At 43.2% G+C, this 26,185-nt stretch overlaps 1 protein-coding gene across 3 annotated transcripts in view; it reads right to left on the bottom strand.

The window, feature by feature from the left end:
- LRRC9 (leucine rich repeat containing 9) overlaps positions 1 to 26,185 on the bottom strand; it is a 235,793-nt gene that overhangs the window by 51,501 nt on the left and 158,107 nt on the right. For all 3 annotated transcript variants that reach the window (XM_089676540.1, XM_089676541.1, XM_089676542.1), the window contains exons 22-26: positions 22,544 to 22,721; positions 13,678 to 13,898; positions 5,815 to 5,937; positions 3,495 to 3,625; positions 924 to 1,032 (exon numbers count right to left, since the gene is read on the bottom strand). In XM_089676540.1, coding sequence (XP_089532666.1) covers positions 924 to 1,032; positions 3,495 to 3,625; positions 5,815 to 5,937; positions 13,678 to 13,898; positions 22,544 to 22,721 — 762 coding nt within the window. The remainder of the gene's footprint in view (positions 1 to 923; positions 1,033 to 3,494; positions 3,626 to 5,814; positions 5,938 to 13,677; positions 13,899 to 22,543; positions 22,722 to 26,185) is intronic.

The following is a 26,185-nucleotide window of genomic DNA, read 5'->3' as shown; positions in this document are numbered from 1 at the left end:
AAATATTTAAAGTTAAGGTGACACAACATGAGAATAAAAATTGAACAATCAAGGATGATGAATAAACAAACTCCAAAGTAAATGTTGGTGTTGATCTTTTAATCACTGCTGTGACATTGTGTTCCAAAGAATAAACAAATGTGCTCTGTGTCTCCAGCACCATATAAGTGAGACTCTCACCTGCATTACCAGGAGGGTCAAAGCCAGCAGTGTTAACCTCAGGGATGATGATAACTCTGATTTGTAAATATCAGGACCTCTGTCTTTCCTCTCCTTTCATTTTTATATCGAGCATAATTGAATTGGGGAAGAGTGGTGTATCCCATCTGGAGGAGGAAAGAATGAGGTCCTGATATATACAAACCAGAGTTATCATCATCCCTGAGGGGAACACTGCTGGCTTTGACCCTTCTAGTAATGCAGGTGAGAGGTCAGAGGCTTACTTATATGGTGCTGGAGACACGGAGCACATTTGTTTATTCTTTAAAACAGTGTCACAGCAGTGATTACAAGAACAACACCAATATTCACTTTGGACTTTATATTCATTTTGTAAAGCGCTGCGCAAACTGTTGGCGCTATATAAATCCTGTATAATAATATTATATGTTGTGGCTTTCGACTATATATTTTGTTGCACATTATATGAACATAGTGGAGTAGTACACCAGTTAATATTGTTTCTATTTTTTATTTAGTGGTTTATTTTGTTTTAATTTTTTATAGATTACGTTGCACTGCCCTAGTTTGGATATTATTGATGTAAATCAAGTGTGATTTCACTTAATTGGTGTTAGCATGCAACATTTCTTTAAGTAACACTGTCACATTAGTTTGGTTGCACCAATTGGTTTTGTATTAATTAAGGAAGATGACCTGTCAAAAATAAATATTAACATAAGACCATTAATAATCCAATTTACCTTTATGTGGGGCAGGAAAATCAAACCACTAAAAGACGTCAAATTGTTGTTTTCTAAATTCACTGTGTGGATCCCCTTAAACGGGTCAGCTGGAACAAGGTCAACAGATCTGTAAATATAAAAGAACAATTGGACATTAATAAATACATATATAAGTTTCTAACTAATTGAAACAACGCTGAATAATTTCAGACTAGCATGTAAACAGGAGTTGTAAACAGCATTCCAATGTTCTGATAGGGGAAAGAGGAAAACATTGTTTAGAGCAGGGGTATGCAACCTTAAATAGGTGGAGATCTACCTGAACAACATGGGAGAAGTCAAAGATCACCGTCCACAGTGTCACCTCCTCACACCTGATTTAAACCTTTAATTTCCATACTACTGTGTTGAAATTGTGTGCACATTGAATGACAATATTTGGTTTAAATCAGGTGGTGAGGATGCAACATATCTCCTCCTCACCACCTGTCAAACACACTTGGATCACTTTTCAGAGAAGCAGCAGTGCCTGTTGCACTTGTGAATGAACCCTTAGTTGCATTTGGCAGCGGTCCCCCTAAGGCTTGTTCACACATAAAGCTGGGGAGTGGTAAAACCATGCAGTTTAACTGAGATTTTACCGCCCCAATCCCTAAACCCCCCCCCCCCCCCCCCCCCCGTTAGCTGTTTAAGCACCAGCCAAAAGATGTACACATGCACGAGGTAGAGCAGCTGGACCTTAGTGACGGCTTTATTGCTGATATTCACCAGATTGAACTGAGCAAATAACTGTCATACATACTCAATCTATGGTCCTCCATTCGCTCAAGAGAAAATCCATGTCTGGATCCAATACTATGGACCCAGTACACACACTCTCAGATAGCTGTAGCAGTACTCACGTTAGGTTCCACTGATTTTTACTTAACCTTGATGGACGTTAGTCCCTTTCTGCCAGCCATTATGTTTATTTTATTTATTTCAGTTACTTATATAGCGCTGTCAATTTACGCAGTGCTGTATATATATATTGTACATTAATTTCAGTCCCTAACCCTCAAGGGGCGTACAATCTAAGGTCCCTAACTCACATTCATAGATACACATACTAGGGCCAATTTAGACAGGATCCAATTAACCTACTAGCATGTCTTTGGAATGTGAAAGGAAACCGGAGTATCCGGAGGAAACCCACGCAGGTACAGGGAAAACATAAAAACTCCAGGCAGGGGGTGCCGTGGTTGGGATACGAACCAATGACCAGAGTACTGCCAGGCAGAAGTGCTAACCATTTAGCCACTGTGCTGCCCATGTTTATTTGACATGTGTGAATGAGTATGATGATTGTACAGCTTTTTTTTTTTATTATACAACGTTGTCTTTTTCATTTTATATGGTGTAGGGGTATCTGTGCTCTTTTAAAGGTTTGTAATCTTTGAACATAATAAAGCCTGTTTTTTTATTTATAAGCTGCTTGGTCCACCTTGTAACCTCCTATTGGGCTTCTTTTTGCCCTTGTTGTTTTTGTTATATTTTGCCCTTTCAGATGAAAAATAAAATACACACTCAAAGCTCAAATACTTCTCAGGTTGAAATGGATGGACATTTTCATGCATTTGCACCTACAAAACCACAATAAATATTAGCAATTAAAGGGAAGATAGCAGGACAATATCAAATCAGTCAAATATATCAACAATTGGTTTTGTTTAAAGGACTACAACTTTATTTAAAAAGCAATATTGTAATAACATTATCACCTTCATTAAATCCGCAATATAAAATGTTATACTTATTTTCCACATAATCTAAGTTTTTTACATGACCTTCTTTTCATGGTTTTTGTGTTATTCTTTTGCTTGCAGAGCTTAACAGTGTAAGTTCCAATTTATACACCTAACAAAGGCTCCATTCACACCAGATGCGGTGGAACTGCGCTGGGCGGTTAGTCCAGCGCAGTTCCACCACATGACAAAGCAAAGTATCTTGTCTCCTGTGTGCCTGATTTACACCACTGTGCTTCTATTTTTTTTCTTTGCACTACTTTTTTTTGGCACACTGCAGCTTGAGGCACCACCTCTCACCGTATGGTAGCCAATTGAACTTTATGAAATGTCTGTGTGACATTCAATAAAGTTTATTTAAATTTAAAAAATAAAAAACGGTTTGGTACAGAGTGGGGATTTCCGCCGGAGCACACCGCACACCAGCAGCTACATTATAAAGCACTGGCTGGTGTGAATGGACCCTTAAAGGGCCCAAGCTGTAACTTATCACCCCTTCATACATGGCTGCTGAGTTGGGTTCCTCCAAGCTTTCAATCAGACAATCACAGTGTGAAATAACTCATTCTTGGAAAACCCATAATGCTCTGGAAATCCTGTGTCACTGATGCACCCTGCATACTTATTTGTAAAACAACAATTTTATATAAATAGATACTATAGTAATAGAAAAAACATCAAATCAAATAAACATACTTTTATAAAACTGACCAAAAACCATCACAGTCCCCCTTTAAATGATACAGATCTTCAGTATTCTACATTAGCGTAAAAGGTCCTAGAGGAGCAAGCAATTTAATGTTACCTAATTGAGGAAGACCTCCAGTTTAGCTCTTGCAGTTCTGTAAAGTTTTGATGTCCAAGCTTTTCAACAATCATATCCGAACTGAGTCTTCCACCAAAAACATCCTTTGCGTTTTCACTCTCTAGCTGATCCTTCAAAAAGTAAGAAGACAATATTGTAAATAATGGAGAAATGAATATTAGAAGAAGGGAAAGTTTGTCTACAATCAAATTATTTTTTTTTGCTTTAGAGAAGGAAGGGGTCAAAACTTCTTTGCATTTATAATTGGTGTCAGCCTCTCTATTTTCCCTATTTAAAGCTTTGGATGGATTCACCTACAGTATGTGGCAGAGATTTCCCAGTGTAATCTATGAGCATAAATTGTCTTAGGTTTTATCTCCATTGTAGGCTAATGCTTAGTATACACGATGAGAAAATCGGACAAAAAAATCTGCTTTTTTGAACGGTTGCATGATAATTTGATCATTAGTACACAGATTTTGAGAGCCAATCACGACAGTTAATGCGAAAATATCTGAAGGGACAAGCACAAAAATTTTCTCATGAGATAACAGAACAGTAAAGTATTTGTACAAAAAAAAAAAACAAATTACCAAGACATGCATGCTCAGAAACGAAAGAATACATTACATTACATCACTTTTGAAGTTATATTCTGTCTTATGAGAATTTTTGGAACTTCAGTAACATATTTGTTTTCAAGAGAAGACTAGCACACACAAAAAAAAAAAAAAAAAGGATAATCGTTCGTCTGATATTCTCATCATGTGTACAGGGTATAAGGCAGTAAGCAGGCCTGAACAGACTAATCTATGCTGGCTATCCCTGGGAATTATAGGTGTTCCTAGACCGGGTGTCGGCAAACCGCGGCTCCAGAGCCGCATGCGGCTCTTTTTCACCTTTGCTGCGGCTCCGGAGCACACTGCCCACCAGGTGACAGGCAATAGGGTTGCCGTAGCTGCAGTGGTCGGCAAGCCGCGGCTATTTACCCTCTTTAATGCGGCTCTTCTGTGTGCCGGGCGCCCGCTCCCCTCCCTCCTCCAAACATTGGCTGTCAGGATGTAGGCGGGGCAGCGTGACGAACTCCTCTCCTCTCACAGTCCACCCTGAAGACCGGAACGGCGCGGGAACACGGCGAGAGGAACGCGCGGAGCAAAGGTAAGTGAATTGACACAATATGGGGAATGAATTACTATAGGGGGGGTGAATTACTATAGGGGGGATGAATTACTATATGGGGGATGAATTACTATATGGGGGATGAATTACTATGGGGGATGAATTACTATATGGGGGATGAATTACCATAGGGGGGATGAATTACTATATGGGGGATGAATTACTATGGGGGATGAATTACTATATGGGGGATGAATTACTATATGGGGGATGAATTACTATGGGGGATGAATTACTATATGGGGGATGAATTACTATGGGGATGAATTACTATGTGGGGGATGAATTACTATATGGGGGATGAATTACTATATGGGGGATGAATTACTATATGGGGGATGAATTACTATGGGGGATGAATTACTATATGGGAGATGAATTACTATATGGGGGATGAATTACTATATGGGGGATGAATTACTATGGGGGATGAATTACTATATGGGGGATGTATTTTCAGTTTTAAAAATGTGTCTCTCAAAATAAATTTCAATTGTGGTTTTGGCGAGATTTGGCTCAGTTGAAAAAAAAGGTTGCCCACCACTGACCTAAGGCTATGATTGTGATTATGACGATACACTGTGGCCCTGATTAACCCTTTGCTTACTGGGCCCTTAAACCCCCTTCATGACCAGAGCGCTTTTTGCAATATATGCAGTGTTGGATTTGTTTTAAATGTTGCAATGGTTTTGCGGCTCCCAGTCTTTTTTTCCCCTTCGGAAACGGGTCCAAGTGGCTCTTTATGTCTTAAAGGATGCAGACCCCTGTCCTAGACCATTAGGAGAACAGCATGATATTTTGACAGGACAATGCACGGACAAATATTCAAATGTTAGGTACAGTAATCCATTGCATCCAATCAGATTTCAGTATACTCTAATCAGATCATTGAAAAATTAATTCTGATTTCTATGACTCCTGAAATGTTACTTTTTTAATAACACTCCAACATGGTGAGGTTCGCCTCCAGGCCTCCTCTCAGTTAAACATAGATCCAATAGAACAGAAACATGTATTTTCTAATAAAAACTAACTTTTTGTAACATAAATAATAAATATGTGTTTTGTTATACAGGAAACACAAAGCATACAGCATCTTTTACATAGATTACCTGTTTGTTTTCTTTTTACTGTTACTTACCACAGCAGATCCATTCAAAGCTTTTAGTGATGAAACATGGAAAATAACAAACAATCGATAGTTGTCATTTTGCAGGGAGATTGGATTACCGCACAAGTCCAGAATTACAAGATTGTTTAAACCCTGTTGAAAAAAAGAGATCTGTTTTCAGAGAGATTGACATATCTTTTATAATAAATGCAATGCAATTATCATCTATTATGTTTTTGGAGAACCATAAATACCAAGTGCTAGCAAATAGCTACCAGCACATTTAGTTCCAGTGCTGCTAGAAATGCGACTATTCTATACAAATGCAAACAACCAGGTATAAAAAGTCACTGTTTGAATAACCAGGTTTCTGAACCTCATGAGAGAACTCTGGCCTACCCATAGGCCATTCAGGACATGGATGTTTTGTGGTGCAGAAGTGGGTCTCAATTTCACTACACAGAAGAAGACGGACTTCAGGGCATTACTGGGTGGTGCTGAAACAAAAAGTAATTGTAGACAGTATTGGCTATTTTCCAGCAATACTGCTTTTTAATTTTCATGAGTAAACAGGTTTGCTTTAAAGAAATATGTTGGTTACTATTGGCTTTTCTGGTCTAAAAATATCCTAAGTATCCTAAGTAATATCCTAGATAATGCCAATGTGCAAACAGCTTTATTAGACTTCAAATTATTCCTGTTTTCCTGCAGTCCTGACTATTGAGAAAAGATACATATTTAAAGTGTCATTAAGCCCAAAATATTTAAAAAAGGGTTCACATGCTATTCTACATTCTATACATATAGACTTGAGTATTAGTTAATTCATTTTATGTAGAGCAATAAATACCTGGTTGATCATGCCATATGCTGGGGCTGCCTCCTTGCTTGTGTCCCTGCTGCAGCATAAGATCAAATTGATTGGGGGGCGTGGCTTAGGTATGGCGGCGTGAGGACGTTCCAAGGCTGAGCTCTGTACTGAGACGGGGGTTATCTTTGCATTCTGCTGCTTCCACTAGCCTTATTCCCCCATGCCAAAACGAGGTAAGCCCCTGGACACATCCGGCACCCCCACTCAACAATATACCACCTATCTGTCCGGGGGGATTCGGACACCACCGCAAGCTTCACCATGGCGCCTTCCCACGACTCGCAGGCCACAGCTGCGGCCTCTTCTATGGTCCCGTCGGCTCCTAACACCATGCCTGAGGGACCACACTCTCCTATCTGTACCCCTATGCTGCCGCAGATGGATCCCATGGAGGATTCTAATGGGTCAGGGAGTCCTACGCCATTGTCTTCAGCCGTGGAGCAGGATATCCGCCAGCACTCCAGGCACTCTCCACAAAAGCAGACATTCAACTGATGCTTGACCAACTCACAGGGATGCTACGGGGGGAGATTGCGGTGCTAATATCCACTACCTCAGTGGCTACACAAAGGCTGGAGGCCTTGGAGGCCCATCGAGAGAGCGCTGACTCCAGGCTCACTGGGCTAGAGACCTTGCTCCACCGCCAGTGCCAAAGCCTACTTGCCCTGCAATTGCAACAGGAAGATTCTGAGAACCGGAGCAGAGGAAACAATGTCAGGCTCAAGGGCATTCCAGTGGCCACTGGCGGTTTAGACTGGAAAACCACGGTTCTAAGAATCTTTAATATTTTCTTACGCAACCCTACTGACACTCATATCGAGCTGGACCGGGTCCACTGGGTTCCGGCATCCGTTCCCCCTACTCACCTGGAGCCTAGGGACATGTTGTGTAGGGTACATTTTTACGCTATCAAGGAGGACATATCATGGACCGCCTGGCGCAGGAGGCCTATGGATTTCGATGGTGCCACTGTCCATCTATACCCGGATCTATGCCGGCAAACACTATGGTGGGCACCAGATGAGACCTCTGCTTGACCTGGTGCGAGGACAAGGGGCGACTTATAGATGGGGTTTACCCCTATTGCTCATAGTCAAAAAAGACAATTAAGACTTCCAGCTACACTGCCCTACTCAACTGCAACAGCTATTTCAATTCTTGAATTGCGAATCCGTGGTGGTCCCTGACTGGCTGGACCTCCCTGAGCTATCTCTGGTCGTCGCCCGCGACCTCAAAGACGAAGTCTACCTCGATTCATCAGGATTCATCAGGATCCAGCGGGTAGGGAGGACTGACCCTCAAGAATGGAATCCGCAGACGACTTGGACTTTGCTCGGGTCTGTGACTTTGACACCTAGTAGTTGTTTCACCTAGGCTGCAAGAAGTTGAGTACCCTCCAAAAGGCTACTACGGCGACATCGCTAAGCTATCTGGTTTGGATTGAAATCTCTGCTCATTTTATTTGTCAATGGTTCGTCATAAGAAGTTACATGAGGCCGTAGGCGTGCATTTCTTCCTCTAGCTCCCTCAGCTTCCCCAGTAGTGGAGTGCCTCTTTCTACCTGGGGCATTTGTTGCTCTGGGAGGGCTCGATGAGGAATCTCAGGTACATTGTTCTGTTGTTTGATGTTTTCCCTCACTTTTTATGACTACTGTGATGGGCATTCATAAGGATGTGGCCTTTCGGCCCCAAACAATTTGCATGAGAACCTGAAAAACAGCAAAATACCCAGAGTCTCTGCTCTACCCTCTCTTCAGTATCCAGCCGACGAGGTGGACGTCCGCCTGAATGATAGTCTGGGCCTTCCACTGCCTTGTCTTGCCATAATCCACATAGGGTTCTTGGTTCCTAGTACTAGACCTCGCAGCTAGAGTCTGCTACCTGACTTTAGACCTGGTAGCCGTTAGGGTCGCTTGCTGGTGACCTGGAACCCTCTCCTCCATCTTCTTTTCTTCTCCCCCCCCCTTCTATCTTCTCCTTCCCCCCCTTCCCCCTTTTATATACCTCTCCTGTCCCTTTCCCCCTTTTTCTGTACCCTCTCCCCCCCCCCGCCCACACACACTTTTTTTCCTCCCTATTCTCCTTGTCTTTCCTCTTGCCCCTTCTTCCCTACCTGTACCCTCATCCTCCCCCCATCCCCTTCCTCTTTTTACCTCTCACCCCCCTTCACCCCTTTTTATTTGTATTTCTAAACATGGCCTTGAGTGGATTCATCGACCCTGGCAATGGAAGCTGAATGAGTCGCTATTGCACGATCCGACTTATCAAGGGCGAATTGTGGAATCTCTTTACTCCATTTTTAGGACCAATTCCACTAAGGAGGTTTCCCCGTTCTGTCTCTGGGAGGCTCATAAATGCGTTCTCCGTGGAGTAAGTGTGGGTACCCATAGAAAAAGAACCCTCGCTTCTCAAGTAGAATCTTTGTTGTCTAAAATACAAGCCCTGGAGCGCATCCATCAGAAATCTCAAGCCCAGTGGGTTGAAGAGCAGCTACAGACATTGAGAGATAGTTTGAATTCCCTTCTTTCTGATCGGGTTAAGGCGAAACTCGCTCGGGTGCATCGGTCCTTTTACGAATACAGCAATAAACCACGTAGACTCTTAGCTTACGCTCTTAGATCTGCTAGAGCCAAAACGTATATTTCAAAGATAAAATCCAGTGGGGATGTCTTGCTTTCCTCCTCATCGGAGATTGCCATGGCATTTCGAAACTATTATACTTCCCTTTATATTCTACCGGATGGCACTATCCCGTCTTCCCAGAGGAGGCAACAGGAGCCTGCTAAAGACTATTTGCAAGCCTCAAAGATGCCTACCCTGACGGAGGAGGACGTCACGTACCTGGACATCCCAATGTCTGTGGACGACTTCATGAGGGCGCTTGCTTCTATGAAGCCTGGTAAAGCTCCTCGCCCTGATGGCTACACACTAGCTTATTATAAGAAGTTTGCGGACAAACTAGCCCCCTTGTTCTCAGCGGCATTTAACTCCCTCAGGGGGGGCATGCAATTCCCGCAACCTCTTTACAGGCCCATATCTCAGTGATACATAAGGAGGGGAAGGATCCAGCTCTCTGCTCTAGTTATACGCCCATTTCCCTGCTTAATGTAGTCCTCAAGATATTTAGGAAGATTTTGGCGCCTGGGCTATCGCAGATCCTTCCTTCGTTGATTCACCCTGACCAGTCTGGCTTCACTCCAGATAGGGAGTGCAGAGACAATACGCAACGAGCTGTACATTAGTCCCTCTCAATGCAGGTCCTCTTAGTGCTCTTCTCCGCTGATGCGGAGAAGGCTTTTGACAGGGTCTCCTGGACGTTTCTGCAGAATACCATGGAACATATTGGTATAGGAAGGGGCATGCTGCAGTAGATTTCTGCTCTCTACTCCATCCCCTCAGCGTGGCTTGGGGTCAACGGAGCGCTTTCAGATACATTCTCAATTTGTAACGGGACCAGGCAGGGGTGCCCTTTATCACCTCTAATTTTTCGTACTTACCATGGAACCCTTCTTATGGACCATCAGGGCACACTCAGACATTATGGGTATTAAAGAAAATGGCAAGCAACACAAAGTGGCCGCTTATGCACATGGTTTGATTTTCTTTATGTCTGCACCAACCACCTCTCTACCATCTTTGCTACAAGAACTCTGCCGCTACGAATCTCTCTCCAACTTTAAAATAAACTATTCTAAATCAGAAGCTATAGGTATTTCCATAGACCACTCCTTTCAACAAATTGCCTACCAGTTTCAGTTTAAATGGACTTCTTCTCTCATTAGATACCAGGGTACGAATATCCCTCAAGATTTGAGATGGTCCTTTGAACTCAACTTTGCCCCTTTGGCTAGAACAATCAGAGCTGATCTCTCACGCTGGAACAGGGAGGTTTTTACATGGTTTGGACGCATCAATATCTTAAAAATTAACTATCTGCTTCAGGCCCTTCTGATACGACTCCAGCCCGGCCTCCTGCCAAGCTGCGTTCAGATTTCCTGAGCTTTGTCTGGGGGGGGGGGGGGTAAGCTGACACAACTCCGGAAGGGTATCCTCTCTTTGCCCAAAGTTAGGGGAGGGGTGGGTTTCCCAGACCTGGTGAAGTATCATGAGGCTGCACATCTTGCTAGGGTGGTGGATTGGCGTGTGACACACAAAGCAAAGTTTTGGGTACATTTAGAACAATCCATGGTTGAACTACCCTTGGATGGTCTCCCCATGGCATGGCACCCTTATTCCTCTCTGCCTTTGTCTATCAAACAACATCCACTGATAGGAGAAACACTGCAAATAACCAGGAATGTTTTTAAAGTTACTAACTTCTCCCCGGGTCTGAGTCCATTAATGCCTGTTATAAGGGCATCGGGATTCCTGCCTGGTCTCTCAGACCCCCATTTTCAAGCACTCTATTGGGACGGCTTTTTCCGCTTGATTCATTTCTCCAATAACGGTCATCCTATGATGTCTCAGGAGTTAACAGTGGCCTTTTCTGCAAGTCTAGATTTTCTGAGGCGAGCACAACTAGGAGCGTTCTTACACACTTTCCCAAAGGAGCTGACTACCCTGAGGGATTTTGAAAATCTCTGTATGACTGGTGAACCCTTGAGGCATGCCCTCTCTCATTTCTATACTTCCTTGATTCCATCTGAAGCTCCGCCTGAACTACCATTTCTACAGTTTTGGGAAAGGGATCTGAATATTACATTTTCTCAGAAACAGACAGGATTTTATATTTTGCCCACAGGACTTCCTTGGCTAGTAGGTACCAGGAGGGGGAATACAAGCTCCTTACTAAATGGTACAGGGCACCAGAGGTACTTCATTGCATGTTCCCCCAGGTAACAAACCTATCCTGGTGATGCCAAGTTCCTGAGGGATCCTTGCTCCATATTTTTTTGGGAGTGCCCCAAACTGAGGGATTTTTGGAATATGGTGGAACAGACGGTGCAAACGCTGACGGGGGTGACTCTTGGAGGAAATCCAGCAGCTTTTCTTCTTCATGACACACCAATGTCAACTAAAAGATATAAGCATTCTCTCTTGAAACACCTCTTTAATGCAGCAAAGGCCTGCATCCCGGCATTGTAGAAGAATCCATTACCACCCGACAAAGACACATTGGCTGGCTCGTATTAACAAGATTCAGGAAATGGAGAGCATGACTATGTTGCTCAAGGAGAACCTGGACCCTATATTTCTTCTACAAAGATCAAACCGTGCTGGCTTCCCAGTCTTGCGCTGCCCATTAGGGAGAAGTAACTCTTCACATTCTCCGGTAGTCTGGGGGCGATCGCTCGAGTGAGTGCACAGGGGGTTGGGAGGAGGGTCCGGTATCTCCCTCCCCCCCTTCTCCTTTGTATCCCTTACCCCCCCCCCCCTTTTTTTTCTCTCTTTTATTTTTTCTCTTTCTGTTATTCTACTGGGGTTAAATGTTTTATTACTGTTTTTGGTAAAATGACAAAATGTAAGAATGGTGTTTCTGGGGGATGTGGATGGTGTGGTGCATCTCTACCTGATCTAGATGTTGTGTGTATCAATGATTTTCTTCATGGGATTTGTACAATCTCTGTGTGCTGGGGATGGGCTGTGCTACACCACATTCTGTCTTGATGTTTATTGGTCTTTCTGTATGACTTGTTATGCCATTTCTTTGAAATAAAGAATATAAAAAACCAAAAGATTGACTATTGCCACCTTTGATGCACATGCTCCGGTATAAGGGACTAGGCAAGCCATTTACCTTGTCCTTTATCACCTATCAAGGCAGCCCAGGTGACTAAAGAGTCATAAATGTGGGTGTACATACATTTTACTGAAAATTTGTTTCCTCCCTCCTCCTCTATGCCTTGTTCCTAGTCACTATAAAATGACTGATTGAAGACGTCACCTCCCTGTTAATCCCCTTACGTAAACATTAGAGACTCCTCCCACAGATCTTTCCCTGTGGACAGGAACAAGGAGGGAAAGATTGCATGACCACTGGACAGCCCAGCGAAAATAAATTAGAGGCTTTTTTTTTTTATTAGAAATGGAAGCATGTTCAATATATATTATCATAACAAATCAAGGCAATTAAGACATGTATATTTACTTTAATATCACTTTACGTTCTTGGAGACCTTGCAATGTGGACTGGTTATTGTTCTTTTAATATCTGAAACAGGATCCCTTAGGGGGTTGCAAAAGACCATCTGAATTTTTTTATGGACATGGCTATTGTAGGAAGAGAATAAAATGTATCAAAATTTGCACTACCGTTTAGGTCAGTGGGGAACCATCACATCCTTGACAAGTTGTTCCGATTAAATGTGCTGACAAATCTGCCATAACATTTGTAATCTCTCTTAACTAATAATGTACTGCCATGTCATCATTGAAACTGAAAGTAAAAGAAAATCAAAAATTTTGGGATGACATCAGAACAGGACTAGAGGGGAAATCCTCCAAAGGGGAGACTAGCTCTTATAAACCTGGTGACACATGGGGAGTCCCTTTACTTTGGGGGGGGATCTATGGAACACAGATGGCAAAAAAACCCTTCCCTTACATTAATTAAAAAAAGTTCTGCCTTCAGTTACACTTTAATCGCTATCTTGGGCCAGGCCAGGTTCTGCCCAGCAGGCTGAATGGAAAAAAAAAAAAAAAAAAACTTTCAGATTGCTGTACTGACACATGCAATATTAGTACAAATATTTCCCCTGCTGTAGTATTGTGTTCTGACATGGATAGTGCTCCCCCGCCAGGACACACTGATCAGCGCTGGCAGCCATTGGCTGCAAACACTAATTCGATGCCGGTCAGCTATAGGTTATCCAGCATGACTGTGTGACAGAAGCTGGATGTTAGGCCGGCTGCTGTACACACTGGCCAAACATCGAGTGGTTTCTGCTGAACCGGACAATATTCGGGTAGTGTGTGCCAGCCTCTACTGTAAATGGTAACTGTGGACATGCACTTAGAAAAACAAAACCTTCTTGTTCTTTATTTGTTTAAATTTGCACACCTATAGAGAATCATTGACATACCTTGAGGTGGTAGATCTCTTGGTTGCTAATGATCTGATTATTGCTCAGGTAGAGTTCTATTAATAGGTAGGCTTTCTGTAGTCCTGCCAGACAGCTGATGCTATTGTTCTCAGCAGAGAGAAAGTGTAGATGAGACAGGTTATCAATGACCTCCTTATTGATGCTTACAAGTTTATTGTCATTTATACTGAGACGTCTGAGTTTGACGAGATTTGAAAGACCTGGAAAACAGTATGATGTGCATGTTACAAAGTAAGCTTCTGGGTTAACATAACACCATGACTCTCAACGATAAGGGAGCTGAACCTGTATACTGTAGATTCTCAACTGTCCATGTCTTAGAAGCTAGTAGAACTTAGCCATATTTAACTAGACTTCTTCTGTAATGTTGAAGAGGTTTCACAACACATCCAATGGGTTTACTCAATTAAGTGACAGCAATAAATACTGGAGCATGTTCCCAACACTCAAAATCACAGAAGCATCTTGATGTTTGGTGAAACATGCCCAGAATTACAGAAGTCCAGCTGCATGTGGCAAACTACTACTGACCTTACAATCTTTTGTAAAACCTAGAGTGTCATTTAATGGAATGCAACAAGACTACAGGTTTTGGCCAGGTTGCTAGGCAATGATCCAAAGTAGGCCAAACTGGTGTCAGTAAAATTTGTCAGAAGTCACTCATACAGATAGCATAGAAACGGAACAGCAGACAGAAATGACACAGTACTCTGGATTGAGACAAGTACGCACTATAGAGGTATACACTTTGTTCATATTTCATGTCTGAGGTTTACAGCCACTTAAAGTGCTGATACAATCTAGGTAAAACAGGCATAACTGTATGACTGACACACTCTCACTGAACAACAGGCATAGGAACTGAGCTCTGTGTAAGCTCAACAATAGGAACACAAATCGGGCTTCTGGCAGGGCGGGAGTTGACAAGAAGGAGAGGGGAAAGGAAAGAAGGGTTTTTTCTGCATAATACATCAGCATTTCTTTGGAGAAGCAAAGTAGGGTATTTACACATGAATGCAATCCGCATGTAATTTTTGCAATGCTCATGAGACTTTTTAGTGAGCACATCCCATATACTAGCAAGATCAAGGCTTTTGAACTGAATTTTGGCAATATTGTAAAAATAGGAAGTTTGTCTGTAGGTAGGTTGCCCCTGCTGGGAGGGATAGTGTTAATATGTTTCCTGGGTCAGACTCACTAGTCATGTATGATATAAAATGGGACAGGGGTTTGATTCAACAGACGTGCACGATGTAGGTACATATATTATCTGTCATGTCACTGGGGTCCATCCACACAGCCTTCTGCTGATTATGGAGCACCTAGGGATCAAAGAACCTCTACAGTGTACAGGGCCACTAAGAGCAACAAAATGCCCAAACACACTGATGCTGGATTAAAGCTTCTTAAAGCTATGCAGAAGCTTGCTGAAATTTCATAAAAGCTTGCTGTTCATACAGCTCTTATGCAAACTGAATTCCATGTGAAACAGGCCTTATTGTATCTTTGCTCCACAGTACAAGTTAAAGTGGTTGTAAACCTCAGACAAGAAATATGAACAAAGCATATCCCTCTGTAGTGTGTATTTGTTTAAATTAAGAGCACTAATTGTCATTTCTGTCTGCTACTTCCTTACTTTGCTATCTGTACGAGTCACTTCTGACACATTTTCCTGAGACCATGAGAAAAAAGGTGACAGGGGAGGGATCTCCAGCAGATTGACAGCCTCAGCTCTGTTCCTGTGAGCTGTGTAGGAGGGGTTATGTCTCTACCCTCCAATAAGCTCTCAGAGCTCTCCTCACTGAGCTCTGCATTGTGTAATTTTCAACTCTCTATCCCTTTTTTTCCTGACAGCTCAGACAAGCTTTATAAATTCTACACTTTGAATGGAAGTAGAGAAGTGAGGGCTGCAGATAAAATGGAACCACATATGTAGTAGCATTTGTTTAATCCCTATGTATCACCAGAGACCAGTCACTTCACTGGGTATATGTGAAAGTTTACTACTTTATCAGATACAGTAATTTCAAAACACTGCTACAGCCAATACAGTTTAAAAACAACTGTTATCTAAAAGAAGCTGTAGCAAGATATAATATGAATAGTGCATCATGGAAAGTTTGTCATTGTTCTTCACAGGCTAGAGCCCAACTTGATTGGCTCTGCCACTTTTTTACTTCTTTTGAACCTCCTCTTTCGCAACAATATATGCTGTTATACAGCTATAAAAGCCACTTACATTAATTCATTAATGCTCTCTTAGAAGTCACATCAAACTTCAATAAAAGTTATATACTGTCAGGGATCGCTCCCTCACCGACGCGCATCTATGCGCCGGCACCGGATCCCTGTCAGCCGCGGTGGTGCGAGTGCGCATGCGTGGGAGCGTGCGGTTATGCGCATGCGCACTACCATACACGTCACCACAAGTCGGGCTATTTAAATCCCCAACACAGTTTAGCCTATGCCCTCTGTTCTATAATGTCCTGTACTTGATAACCTGATTCTGTTGCCTGTATCTGATCTGACCCTGACTAAGAAAGAACTCCGCCTGCACTGACCCGGCTTATCCCTGACTATCCGCTTGTCTGCTCCCTTGTACCTGATCTGCCCAATTGATCCTGACCCGGCTTGTCTGACACTGCTGCACGTACGTTCCTGTATCTGCACCTGGCCTGTACCCTGGTTATCGCCATAGCTACCTGCTGCCGCACCTACGCTCCTGCATTCGCACCTGGTCTGCATCCTGGTTGCCACCATACCTACCTGCTGCTGCACCCATGTTCCTGCATCCGCACCTGGTCTGCATCCTGGTTGCCGCCATACCTACCTGCTGCTGCACCCACGTTCCTGCATCCGCACCTGGCCTGTATCCTGGATGCCGCCATACATACCTGCTGCTGCACCCATGTTCCTGCATCCGCACCTGGTCTGCATCCTGGTTGCCGCCATACATACCTGCTGCTGCACCCATGTTCCTGCATCCGCACCTGGCCTGTATCCTGGTTGCCGCCATACCTACCTGCTGCTGCACCCACATTCCTGCATCTGCACCTGGCCTGCATCCGGATCTTCTGGGTCATCACCTGCCTACCTCGGCACCCTCTGTCCCCACTATCAGGGGCTCCGAGCGGGAGTAGTAAGAGGACGCCTCCTCTCCACGTCAGACTCCCCAACCAGGTACGTGACAGTACCAGAAGGCCATGTTGGAGCCTGAGAGAGGGGCCTCTCCTCTAGAGGAAATCTGTCAGCACACTGCAGTACTGACACAAGCCGTCAAGGGTCTGCAAGAGGAATATAACCAACTTGAAAATCGTTTTCAGACCCTATCTGCACCTTCTGCCAGCACCACAGCAACATCTGCCCCAACTGTCGCTTCAGGAGCTATGATGAACCCGGCAGTGATGATGCTGCCCCCGGAGCCTTGGGTTCCCACACCTGAAAGGTTTTCTCGTGATCGCAACAAATTCAGGGCATTCCGCAATGCCTGTGAACTGTATTTTGCATTACAACCATGTACTTGGGCCCACCATCTGCTGGAAAAGGAAGATGCCAAGTTAGCTTCTTTAAATTGCTTCTTTGAGGCTATGGCTCAGCTCTATGATGATCCCCAGCGATCTGCATCAGCAGCTCTCCATTCTCTTTAGTAGGGTCGCAGGGCAGCTGAGGACTATGTAACAGAGTTTAGGGGCTGGAGCGCCGATACCAATTGGAACAACGCTGCCCTACACTATCAACTCTGCTTACGCTTTGCTGAAACCCTTAAAGATGAGCTAGCCTGAGTATGGGTACCAAACACGCTGGAAGAGCTCATTAACCTTGCTATCCAAATTGACCGCTGGCTTAGGGAACTAAGACTGGAAAGGTCCACTGGCCAAGTTCGCCCTATGTGGATGCTACCCAGGACACCACCTCCAGCAAACATGGTACAAGCTCATCCTACTACACCCAGTATTGAAGAATTCGAACCCATGCAAATAGGGCTGCTACGAACCTCACTTACTCCGGAGGAACGACAACGCTGCCGACAGGGTAACCTGTGCCTTTATTGTGGAGAATCCGGCCATTATGTACTAAACTGTCCCGCAAAGCTACGCAAGTCACTGACCACCCTGTCTGTTAAACTATCACCTGCAACCATCGACCCTGGTCACATTACCATTTCCATTTCATTCCAGCTTCCGGGAAGAACCCTGCCAATGCAGTTGCTTTAAAGACTCAACCTTCGCCCTGCAACATCAGATACCCTTAAAAGCCAAAACACAAAGACTGACAGTATACTTGGCTGACAGATCCAACATTAAGTCTGTGGCAATCACACAGGAGACTATCCCACTACCTGTTGTAATACCTTCATCTGGCCACAAGGAACTACTTTGCCTGGATGTTAATGCATCACCACTGTTTCCAGTTATCTTGGGGATCCCATGGTTACAGGCCCACAACCCCAGCGCGAACTGGGTATCTGGTGAAGTGGACTTTCAATCGGCCTACTGCCATGAGCACTGCTTGCCCCAAAGTCCTGCTCAACCCGTGCCCCTACTGGGTATGGACAGTGATGCCGAGGTAGGCCAAATCGTTCCTGCAGCCTACCATAACTTCCTGGATGGCTTTAGTAAACATGGTGTAGACAGTCTTCCACCTCACAGACCCTACTGTCAGAGCGTGAGTTGGAGGCACTGAAAGACAACATCAATGATCTAAACAAGGGGTTCATCTGGCCTCCACCTTACCAGCAGGTGCAGGTATCTTCTTTGTAGAAAAGAAAGATCATTCCCTCCATCCATGTGTTGACTACCGCGAGTTGAACAATATTACGGTTAAGAACAGATTTCCCCTGCCATTAGTCCCAGAACTATTCCAAAGACTCCGGTTCGCAACCATATTTACCAAGCTGGATTTAAGAGGGGCATACAATCTCGTACGATTCCGGGAAGGAGATGAGTGGAAAATGGCCTTCCGTACCAGATTTGGGCATTTCGAGTACCTAGTCATGCCCTTCGGACTATGTAATGCCCCTGCAACCTTTCAGCACCTGGTAAATTATATTTTCAGTGACTTTTTAGATATTTTTGTGATAGTGTACCTTGATGACATTCTGATCTTTTCCACATCTATTGAACTTCACCGAGGACATGTGAAGGTCCTTGATCGCCTCTGACTACACGGACTATACGCAAAGCCAGAAAAATGCGAGTTTGAACGCCAGAGCATTCAATTCTTAGGATTGATTATATCCACTGAAGGCTTCAAAATGGATCCCCAGAAAGTGTCTGCCATCCAGGAATGGCCTGCACCATCTGATAAAAAAGGAATACAACGCTTCATAGGCTTCGCAAATTTTTATAGGAGATTCATCAAAAGATTCTCAGCTATCATTGCTCCTATCAACCAACTGACCAAACAAGGAGTCCGATTCTGTTGGACACCAGAAGCCCAGAACGCTTTTGAATCATTAAAGGGACTTTTTACTTTAGCACCCATATTAAGCCATGCAGATCCAGCACTGCCCTTTGTGGTAGAGGTAGATACCTTGGAGAATGCTGTTGGGGCCGTCCAATCACAGTGGCAAGGCCTGAAACTCTTGCTTCATCCAGTCGATTTTTTTTCCCGTAAGCTATCCCGTGGAGAGAAACTACGGTGTGGGGGACCGAGAATTACTGGCCATCAAGTCAGCCTTGGAGGAATGGAGGTACCTTTTTTGAGGGAGCAGCACACCCTATTTTGATCTATACCGATCACAAGAATATGGAGTACCTGAAGACTGTGAGACGTCTAAAACCCCAACAAGCCAGGTGGGCACTTTTTTTCTCAAGGCTCATATTTCACATTACCTACAGACCAGGCACAAAGAATATCAAACCTGATGCCCTGCCTAGGATGTTCAATGATCCTAAGGATCCTCCTACCCCTGATACGGTGCTCTCAGCAGGCAACTTCTCTCTTTTACAACCAGACCTTTTTTCACAGATCCAACAGGCATGCTTAGGGGCTCCTTCTCCACCAGGAGTAACTCTATCCACTAGAGAAGGTTTACTATGGTCAGGAGACAAGATCTTTGCACCAGAGGCTATCCGATTAGTAATTTTAGGGTTATGTCATGACCATCCGCTGGCAAGACATTTCGGGGTCCACAAGACTTTAGACCTAGTGCAGCGCCTGTTCTGGTGGGAGAAGGACTGCAAGGCTTATGTAAATTCCTGCCCCGCATGTATACGGAACAAGGGCAACTGAAACAAGACCTGGGGATTATTGAGGCCCCTACTTGTCCTTGATCGACCATGGAAAATGATCTCTCATTGTAGAACTGCCACCATCAGAGGGATGTTCGGCCATTTTCGTCATAGTGGATCGTTTTTCTAAGGTGGCCCATTTTATTGCCATGAAGGGAGTACCGTCTGCAGCAGAGACAGCCCAAATCTTCATAAGAGAGGTGGTGAGGCTCCATGGTGTTCCAGGGAACATCATCTCGGATCAAGGGGTACAATTCACTTCGACATTCTGGAAAGCACTCTGCAAGAAGTTTAAAGTGGGACTCTCATTCTCTTCCGCTTATCACCATCAGACCAAAGGCCAAACGGAAAGAACCAACCAGACCTTGGAACAATACATTCACTGTTTTACGTCATTCTCCCAAGATGACTGGGTATCACTTTTACCCTTAGGCGAGTTTGCATATAATCATTCAAAACAGTCGGCCACAAAACAGTCTCCCTTTTTCTCGAACTATGGATTTCATCCTGCATTCCTATCCAATTTAGTACCTGAATCATCAATTCCTGCGGTCCAAGATACTTTTGAATTCCTTCAGCAAAACAACAAGGTGCTACAGGAGACAATCACAAAGGCTCAACTAAACAACAAAAAATTCTTTGACAGGAAAAGGAAGGGGGACGTGGTCCTGGAACCTGGTGAGGAAGTATGGTTGTCAACAGCCAATTTAAGATTTACTTGTCCCTCAAAGAAGCTAGGCCCCAAGTTCGTGGGACCTTTCCCAGTAAAGAGGAGGATTAATGATGTAACATACAAGCTTACATTACCGGAATCACTTAGGATTCACCCCGTATTTCATGTATCATTGCTCAAACCGTCAGTCTCTAACCCCTTTCCTGGGGTTAGAGACTGACTGACGGGAATTAGCGCCACCTGAGCCAGTGATCATCAACGGCGAAGAGGAATATGAGGTAGAGACAATTATTGACTGTAGGAAAAGGAGGAACCAGCTCCAATATTTAATTAAATGGAAAGGATATGGGCCTGAAGACAATTCATGGGAACTGGAATCCAACATCCAGGCTAAAGACTTAATCTTGGCATTCAGACACAGGCATCCAGAGAAGTTGGGCATCCGGAGGCTGCCCTTAGAGAGGGGGCACTGTCAGGGATCTCTCCCTCGCCGACACTCATCTATGCACTGGATCCCTGTCAGCCGCAGCGGTGCAAGTGCTCATGCTCGGGAGTGTGCGGTTATGCGCATGCGCACGAGCATACACGTCACCGCAAGGCGGGCTATTTAAATCACCAACACTGTTTAGCCTATGCCTTCTGGTCTATAACGTCCTGTACTTGATAACCTGATTCTGTAGCCTGTATCTGATCTGACCCTGACTAAGAACTACGCCTGCACTGACCCGGCTTATCCCTGACTATCCGCTTGCCTGCCCACTTGTACCTGATCTGCCCCATTGATCCTGACCTGGCTTGTCTGACACTGCTGCACATACATTCCTGTATTTGCACCTGACCTGTACCCTGGTTACCGCCATACCTACCTGCTGCTGCACCCACATTCCTGCATTTGCACCTGGCCTGCATCCGGATCTTCTGGGTCATCACCTGCCTACCATCATCTCAAGACCCACCTCGGCACCCTCTGTCCCCACTATCAGGGGCTCCGAGAGGGAGTAGTAAGAGGATGCCTCCTCTCTACGTCAGGCTCCCCAACTAGGTACATGACATATACACTATATTGCCAAAAGTATCGGGGCACCTGCCTTTACCTGAATTTTAACGGCATCCCAGTCTTAGTCTGTAGGGTTCAATATTGAGTTGGCCCACTCTTTGCATGTGCTGACCCCGCTCTGTCATTTTACATGGCCTACTACTTTGTGGTTGCTGTTGTTCCCAGTCGCTTCCACTTTGCACTTTGTTATAATACCACTAACAGTTGATCGTGGAATATTTAGTAGCAAGGAAATTTCACGGATAGACTTATTGCACAGGTGGCAACCTATCACGGTACCACGCTTGAATTCACTGAGCTCCTGAGAGCGACCCATTCTTTCGCAAATATTTATAGAAGCAGTCTGCATTTAATTTAATACACCTGCGGTCATGGAGGTGATTGGAACACCTGAATCCAATGATTTGGAGGGGTGTTCCAATACTTTTGGCAATATAGTGTATAATATTGCTGCCTGGTAGCTGTTCAAGCTCTCATGATCCAGAGAAGCAGGTCTCTGAATGATCATATTCAATAATGAGCCAGACTAAAGTGGTTTCACTCTGTCTATTTATACAAATGAATGAATAACATGAGTAGTTATTTGCTTCAGAACTGCTCTTCAACCTACAAAAATCAGTTACCATTTGTTTGCTTCAGAACACCTGCCCTTCCTATAGAAATGCAAAAGAAGCTCTGAAGAAGTTAAAATAAAAAAAAACAAAAACATTTTTCTAGGAACTTTTTTGTAAGAATGGCATTTATGTTGTTATCAGCAGATGTTTTTGAAATTCACTTGATTGGTTTTATGTAATAGCTATATGATAGTTCTGAATTTTATCCCCACTCAGTAAAATGGTAGAGCACCACCTAGTGAATGGAATATTAACATACAGAATATACCTTCCAGTTTTGTGATGCTGTTTCCATCAAGGCAAAGCTCCTCTAACTTGACACAATTTTTCAGGCCTTCAGTTTTGGTCAGATAATTGTTGCTGAAAGATGCCCAGCGTAAATTTTCAAGCTTTTCCAAATTTGTGATTTTGGAGAGTTTTTGTCCATCAAAATTTATAGATGTTATCTGGAAAAATGTGGTACAAAATATATTTCCATGTTAGTCCTACACTAGTAAAAAAAAAATTTCCTATCCAAGTGGTAGTCTAATATTTACAGAGAACACCTAGAAAGCCACCATTTTAATTTTACATTTAAAATTACAAGTTTAGTTTTAGTCATGGTATTTTGAATAAAATACTATTTTAGTTTTAGTCATATTTTAGTCATCTGCATTTTTTTAGTTTTAGTCAACTAAAATAATGTTATTTTCGTCCACGAAAATATTTTAGTTGACGAAATTAACACTGAAAGCCACACAAAAAGGAAATAAAGTATTTTAAGCAAACACTTCTCTGGAAAGAATAGATGCCAAAACATCAATGATACAAGTCAGCAAAAGAAGCCCCTGAGCCAAAGCACTACCCTGAAAAATGTGATAACATTAAACCTGATGACCTCTATTTTTAAATTACTGGAAATTGAGGAAATATAAAAGAGAATAATTAACGTCATTACTTTTCTGACTGTAAGCTGGAACAAGAAATGTTGTTCACAAATAGGTTTCCTGCAAGTGATGGTAAATCTCCAATGCTGGATTTACACTGTTCTGAGTGCATACAGCATTCATAACATACACATGTAGGTGTGAATGTGGCCATATTGTTTCCTTTTGTCTTTTACACTAAACTGCAGAGCATAGATGCAAACCAGCCCCATTGGAAAAAATGGAATTCCTACTTGACATTCGTATTTTCATGCAGCAAAATGCAAGTTTTCCTGCATCAAAAAGGACAAGTTTGAATAGGCTCTAGTTATTAACTGATAAGGATTTATTCCTGGGTGGAATAACAATAACTAGGCTTTTGTCTGGAATGTGCAAACACGGGCTGCTTGAGACAGGCTCTGGTCAATGCTAAAAGCTGAAATATATGAACTATTATTTTATTTTCTTGCACACAGTTCTTGCAAAAGAAAACACGTACAGGTAAATAGCCATTTAATATTTTGGACCATTGTTTGTATTTCTGTACCATTTTTTCTGAAAGCCCAGTTCTCTGCCCACTATGCCAGTACAGTTTTATATTATGTAACCAGTCAAAAACACCTATATGCAGTTTTAAATAATACTCTAATTAGTCTTCTACTAATCTCCTGTAATCCTCTTCACATCAGCATTCAGACTAAACCTGGCCATATTCTGAGTGAATTTTGGCTGCTCCTGAAGAACCAGATGTCAGTAGACCTGTTGGCACCCTTCTGCCTTAAGCCTGGTACACACATTAAGTTTTCAGCCCAGTGGGCTGAATGAAAAAAAACTGACTCCTAGACTGTAAGCTCGAAAGAGCAGGGCCCTCGAACCCCTCGTGTAGTGTATTGTTAATGTCTTGTCTCATGTTCTGTCCCCCTTGCTACTGTGCAGCACTGAGCATACCCTTTGGCGCTATATAAATACTGTATATTATTAATAATAATAATAATACTAACACTAGTCATGTTAGTACAGTGATCCCCCCCCCCCGCTGTGCTATTGTGTTCTGACACGGGGACTGCCCATTAGCTGGAAGCACTGATAAGTAGGCTGCTGGTTTTCCAGCATGCTCATTCGACAGAAGCTGGTCATGAGATTGGCTTCTGTTGGACGGGCAGGTGTACACATGGGCTGAAAGTCATCCGGTTTCTACTGTACCGACTGATTTCAGACAATATTCAGCCTGTGTGTATAGGGTTTACTGTTCTTCAACTGAAAATTTAGAGAAAGCTTGCCAGAAATATATCAGACAAAAGGCAGCTGCATCCATTGAGATGTCAGAATGCATATAGTTGGCACTGTACATTTATTCATCCGCACTGTATAGGGTGGATGGAGGAATCTGGTAGATTTTTGCGTTAAGCGTTAAGCTTGGTACACACACACAGTTTTTTTTCCCGTTCACCAGAGGGTTGAATTAAGAAAAACGGACAGATCCCTGTATCAACACAAGCGATGTGCATGAAGGGATGGCTTCTGCTGAAACACTGTATTCTGACAGGGTGACTCCCCTCCCACCAGAATACACTAATCAATGGCTGCAGCCACTGGCTGCAAGCACTGATTGAATGCTAGTTTTCCAGCATGACCATTTGACAGAAGCTGTACACAGGGACCAAAAGTCCGAGATAATTTTTGGCCAATGTGTGCCAGGTTTAAGGCCAGTTTTAGAGAACAGGCCTCACCTGACACCAGTCAGCCTTTGCTGCAGAACACAACACTATGTAATAATAACATATGGTATAAAAGTGAAGCGCTAAATAAATTAAATAATGTCAAGTGAAGACATGAACATGTGCACGAACCGCGTCGGGAGGAGCCACACTTGCTGACGTCATGCCGCCATTGCCGAAGGTTGGAGCGGCAGCCATCTTGGTACTTTGATTTTATCCTTATCTTTTATGCCTGTTCCACGTGGATCGTTTTATTTATGCTGCAATAAAATACTGCACTATATACCATTTCTGGGCTCCTGTGAGGAGTTATTCTTCCTAGGAAATGATCCACCTCCATTTTGCCTGTGGCGGAGCAGTTCAAGTTATATCTTCTGGCTGTGTCTTGGCTCCTTGATGTGATGTGCATATATGGTATTTACCAGTAGCTTTCTGGTGAGTTTACATCTGGCAGAGGTGGTGGATTTCCTTACTGGATCAAAATCACAGTTTATCCTTCACCGTGATTGCTGTGCCTTGTAGTCCCACAGACACTATTATTAATTTATATTATATATCTTATGGACTATATTTATATTGATTTCACTTTATATGGTGCACTTAACTGTTTAAATTGACATAATTTATTTTATTTAGCACTGCACTTTTATACCATATACTTTTAGGTGTTGTTACCTTTACCTTGTGTGCTAGCTGCTTTTCATTATACTTGTTTCCAGCGCTCACCTATACACAATATATTTGCATGTTATAATAACAAATTGAGCTTATTAAATGGAGGGGAGGACAGAGAGCTTTATCGGTGAGTTGCTGTTTCTTCACTATCCAATCAAAGCCTTGACAAGATGTATTGCTTTGACTGCACTGCACAGAAGTAAATGGCGGGGACCTTTTACACACTGTAAAAATACACTCTGTTAAATGTGTCTGGAGGAAAATTGGTAGAACGAATTTGCACATTTTTTGCAGGTAAGTCACTTTACATATACAGTGGCCAGCATACAGTAAATGAGTACACCCCAACAGATTTGTCAAAAAAACCTTAACTTTCCTTTCAGAATCAACATTTTCTATGGGACACTATACTACAAAATACTCCCACAAATACGAGCCATTGATTGAAAACAAGATTTGTTAATTTGCACACACAAAAAACTATTTTTCCTAACAAATTCATTCAAGATCAAAAAATGAATACACCCCAGTGAAAGTCTTAGTAGCAAAGCTAAATTTTAGACAACAAAATCCTAATTAACAAGAGTTCAACTGCAGGTGAGTTTAATTATT

The sequence above is a fragment of the Staurois parvus genome, unplaced genomic scaffold (genome assembly GCF_062004578.1).
Source record: "Staurois parvus isolate SC_StPar_1 unplaced genomic scaffold, SC_StPar_1.0 ptg000171l, whole genome shotgun sequence".
Taxonomy (NCBI): domain Eukaryota; kingdom Metazoa; phylum Chordata; class Amphibia; order Anura; family Ranidae; genus Staurois; species Staurois parvus.
Note: the sequence above shows the minus strand (reverse complement) of the source record. Positions and strands in the feature narration are given on the sequence as shown.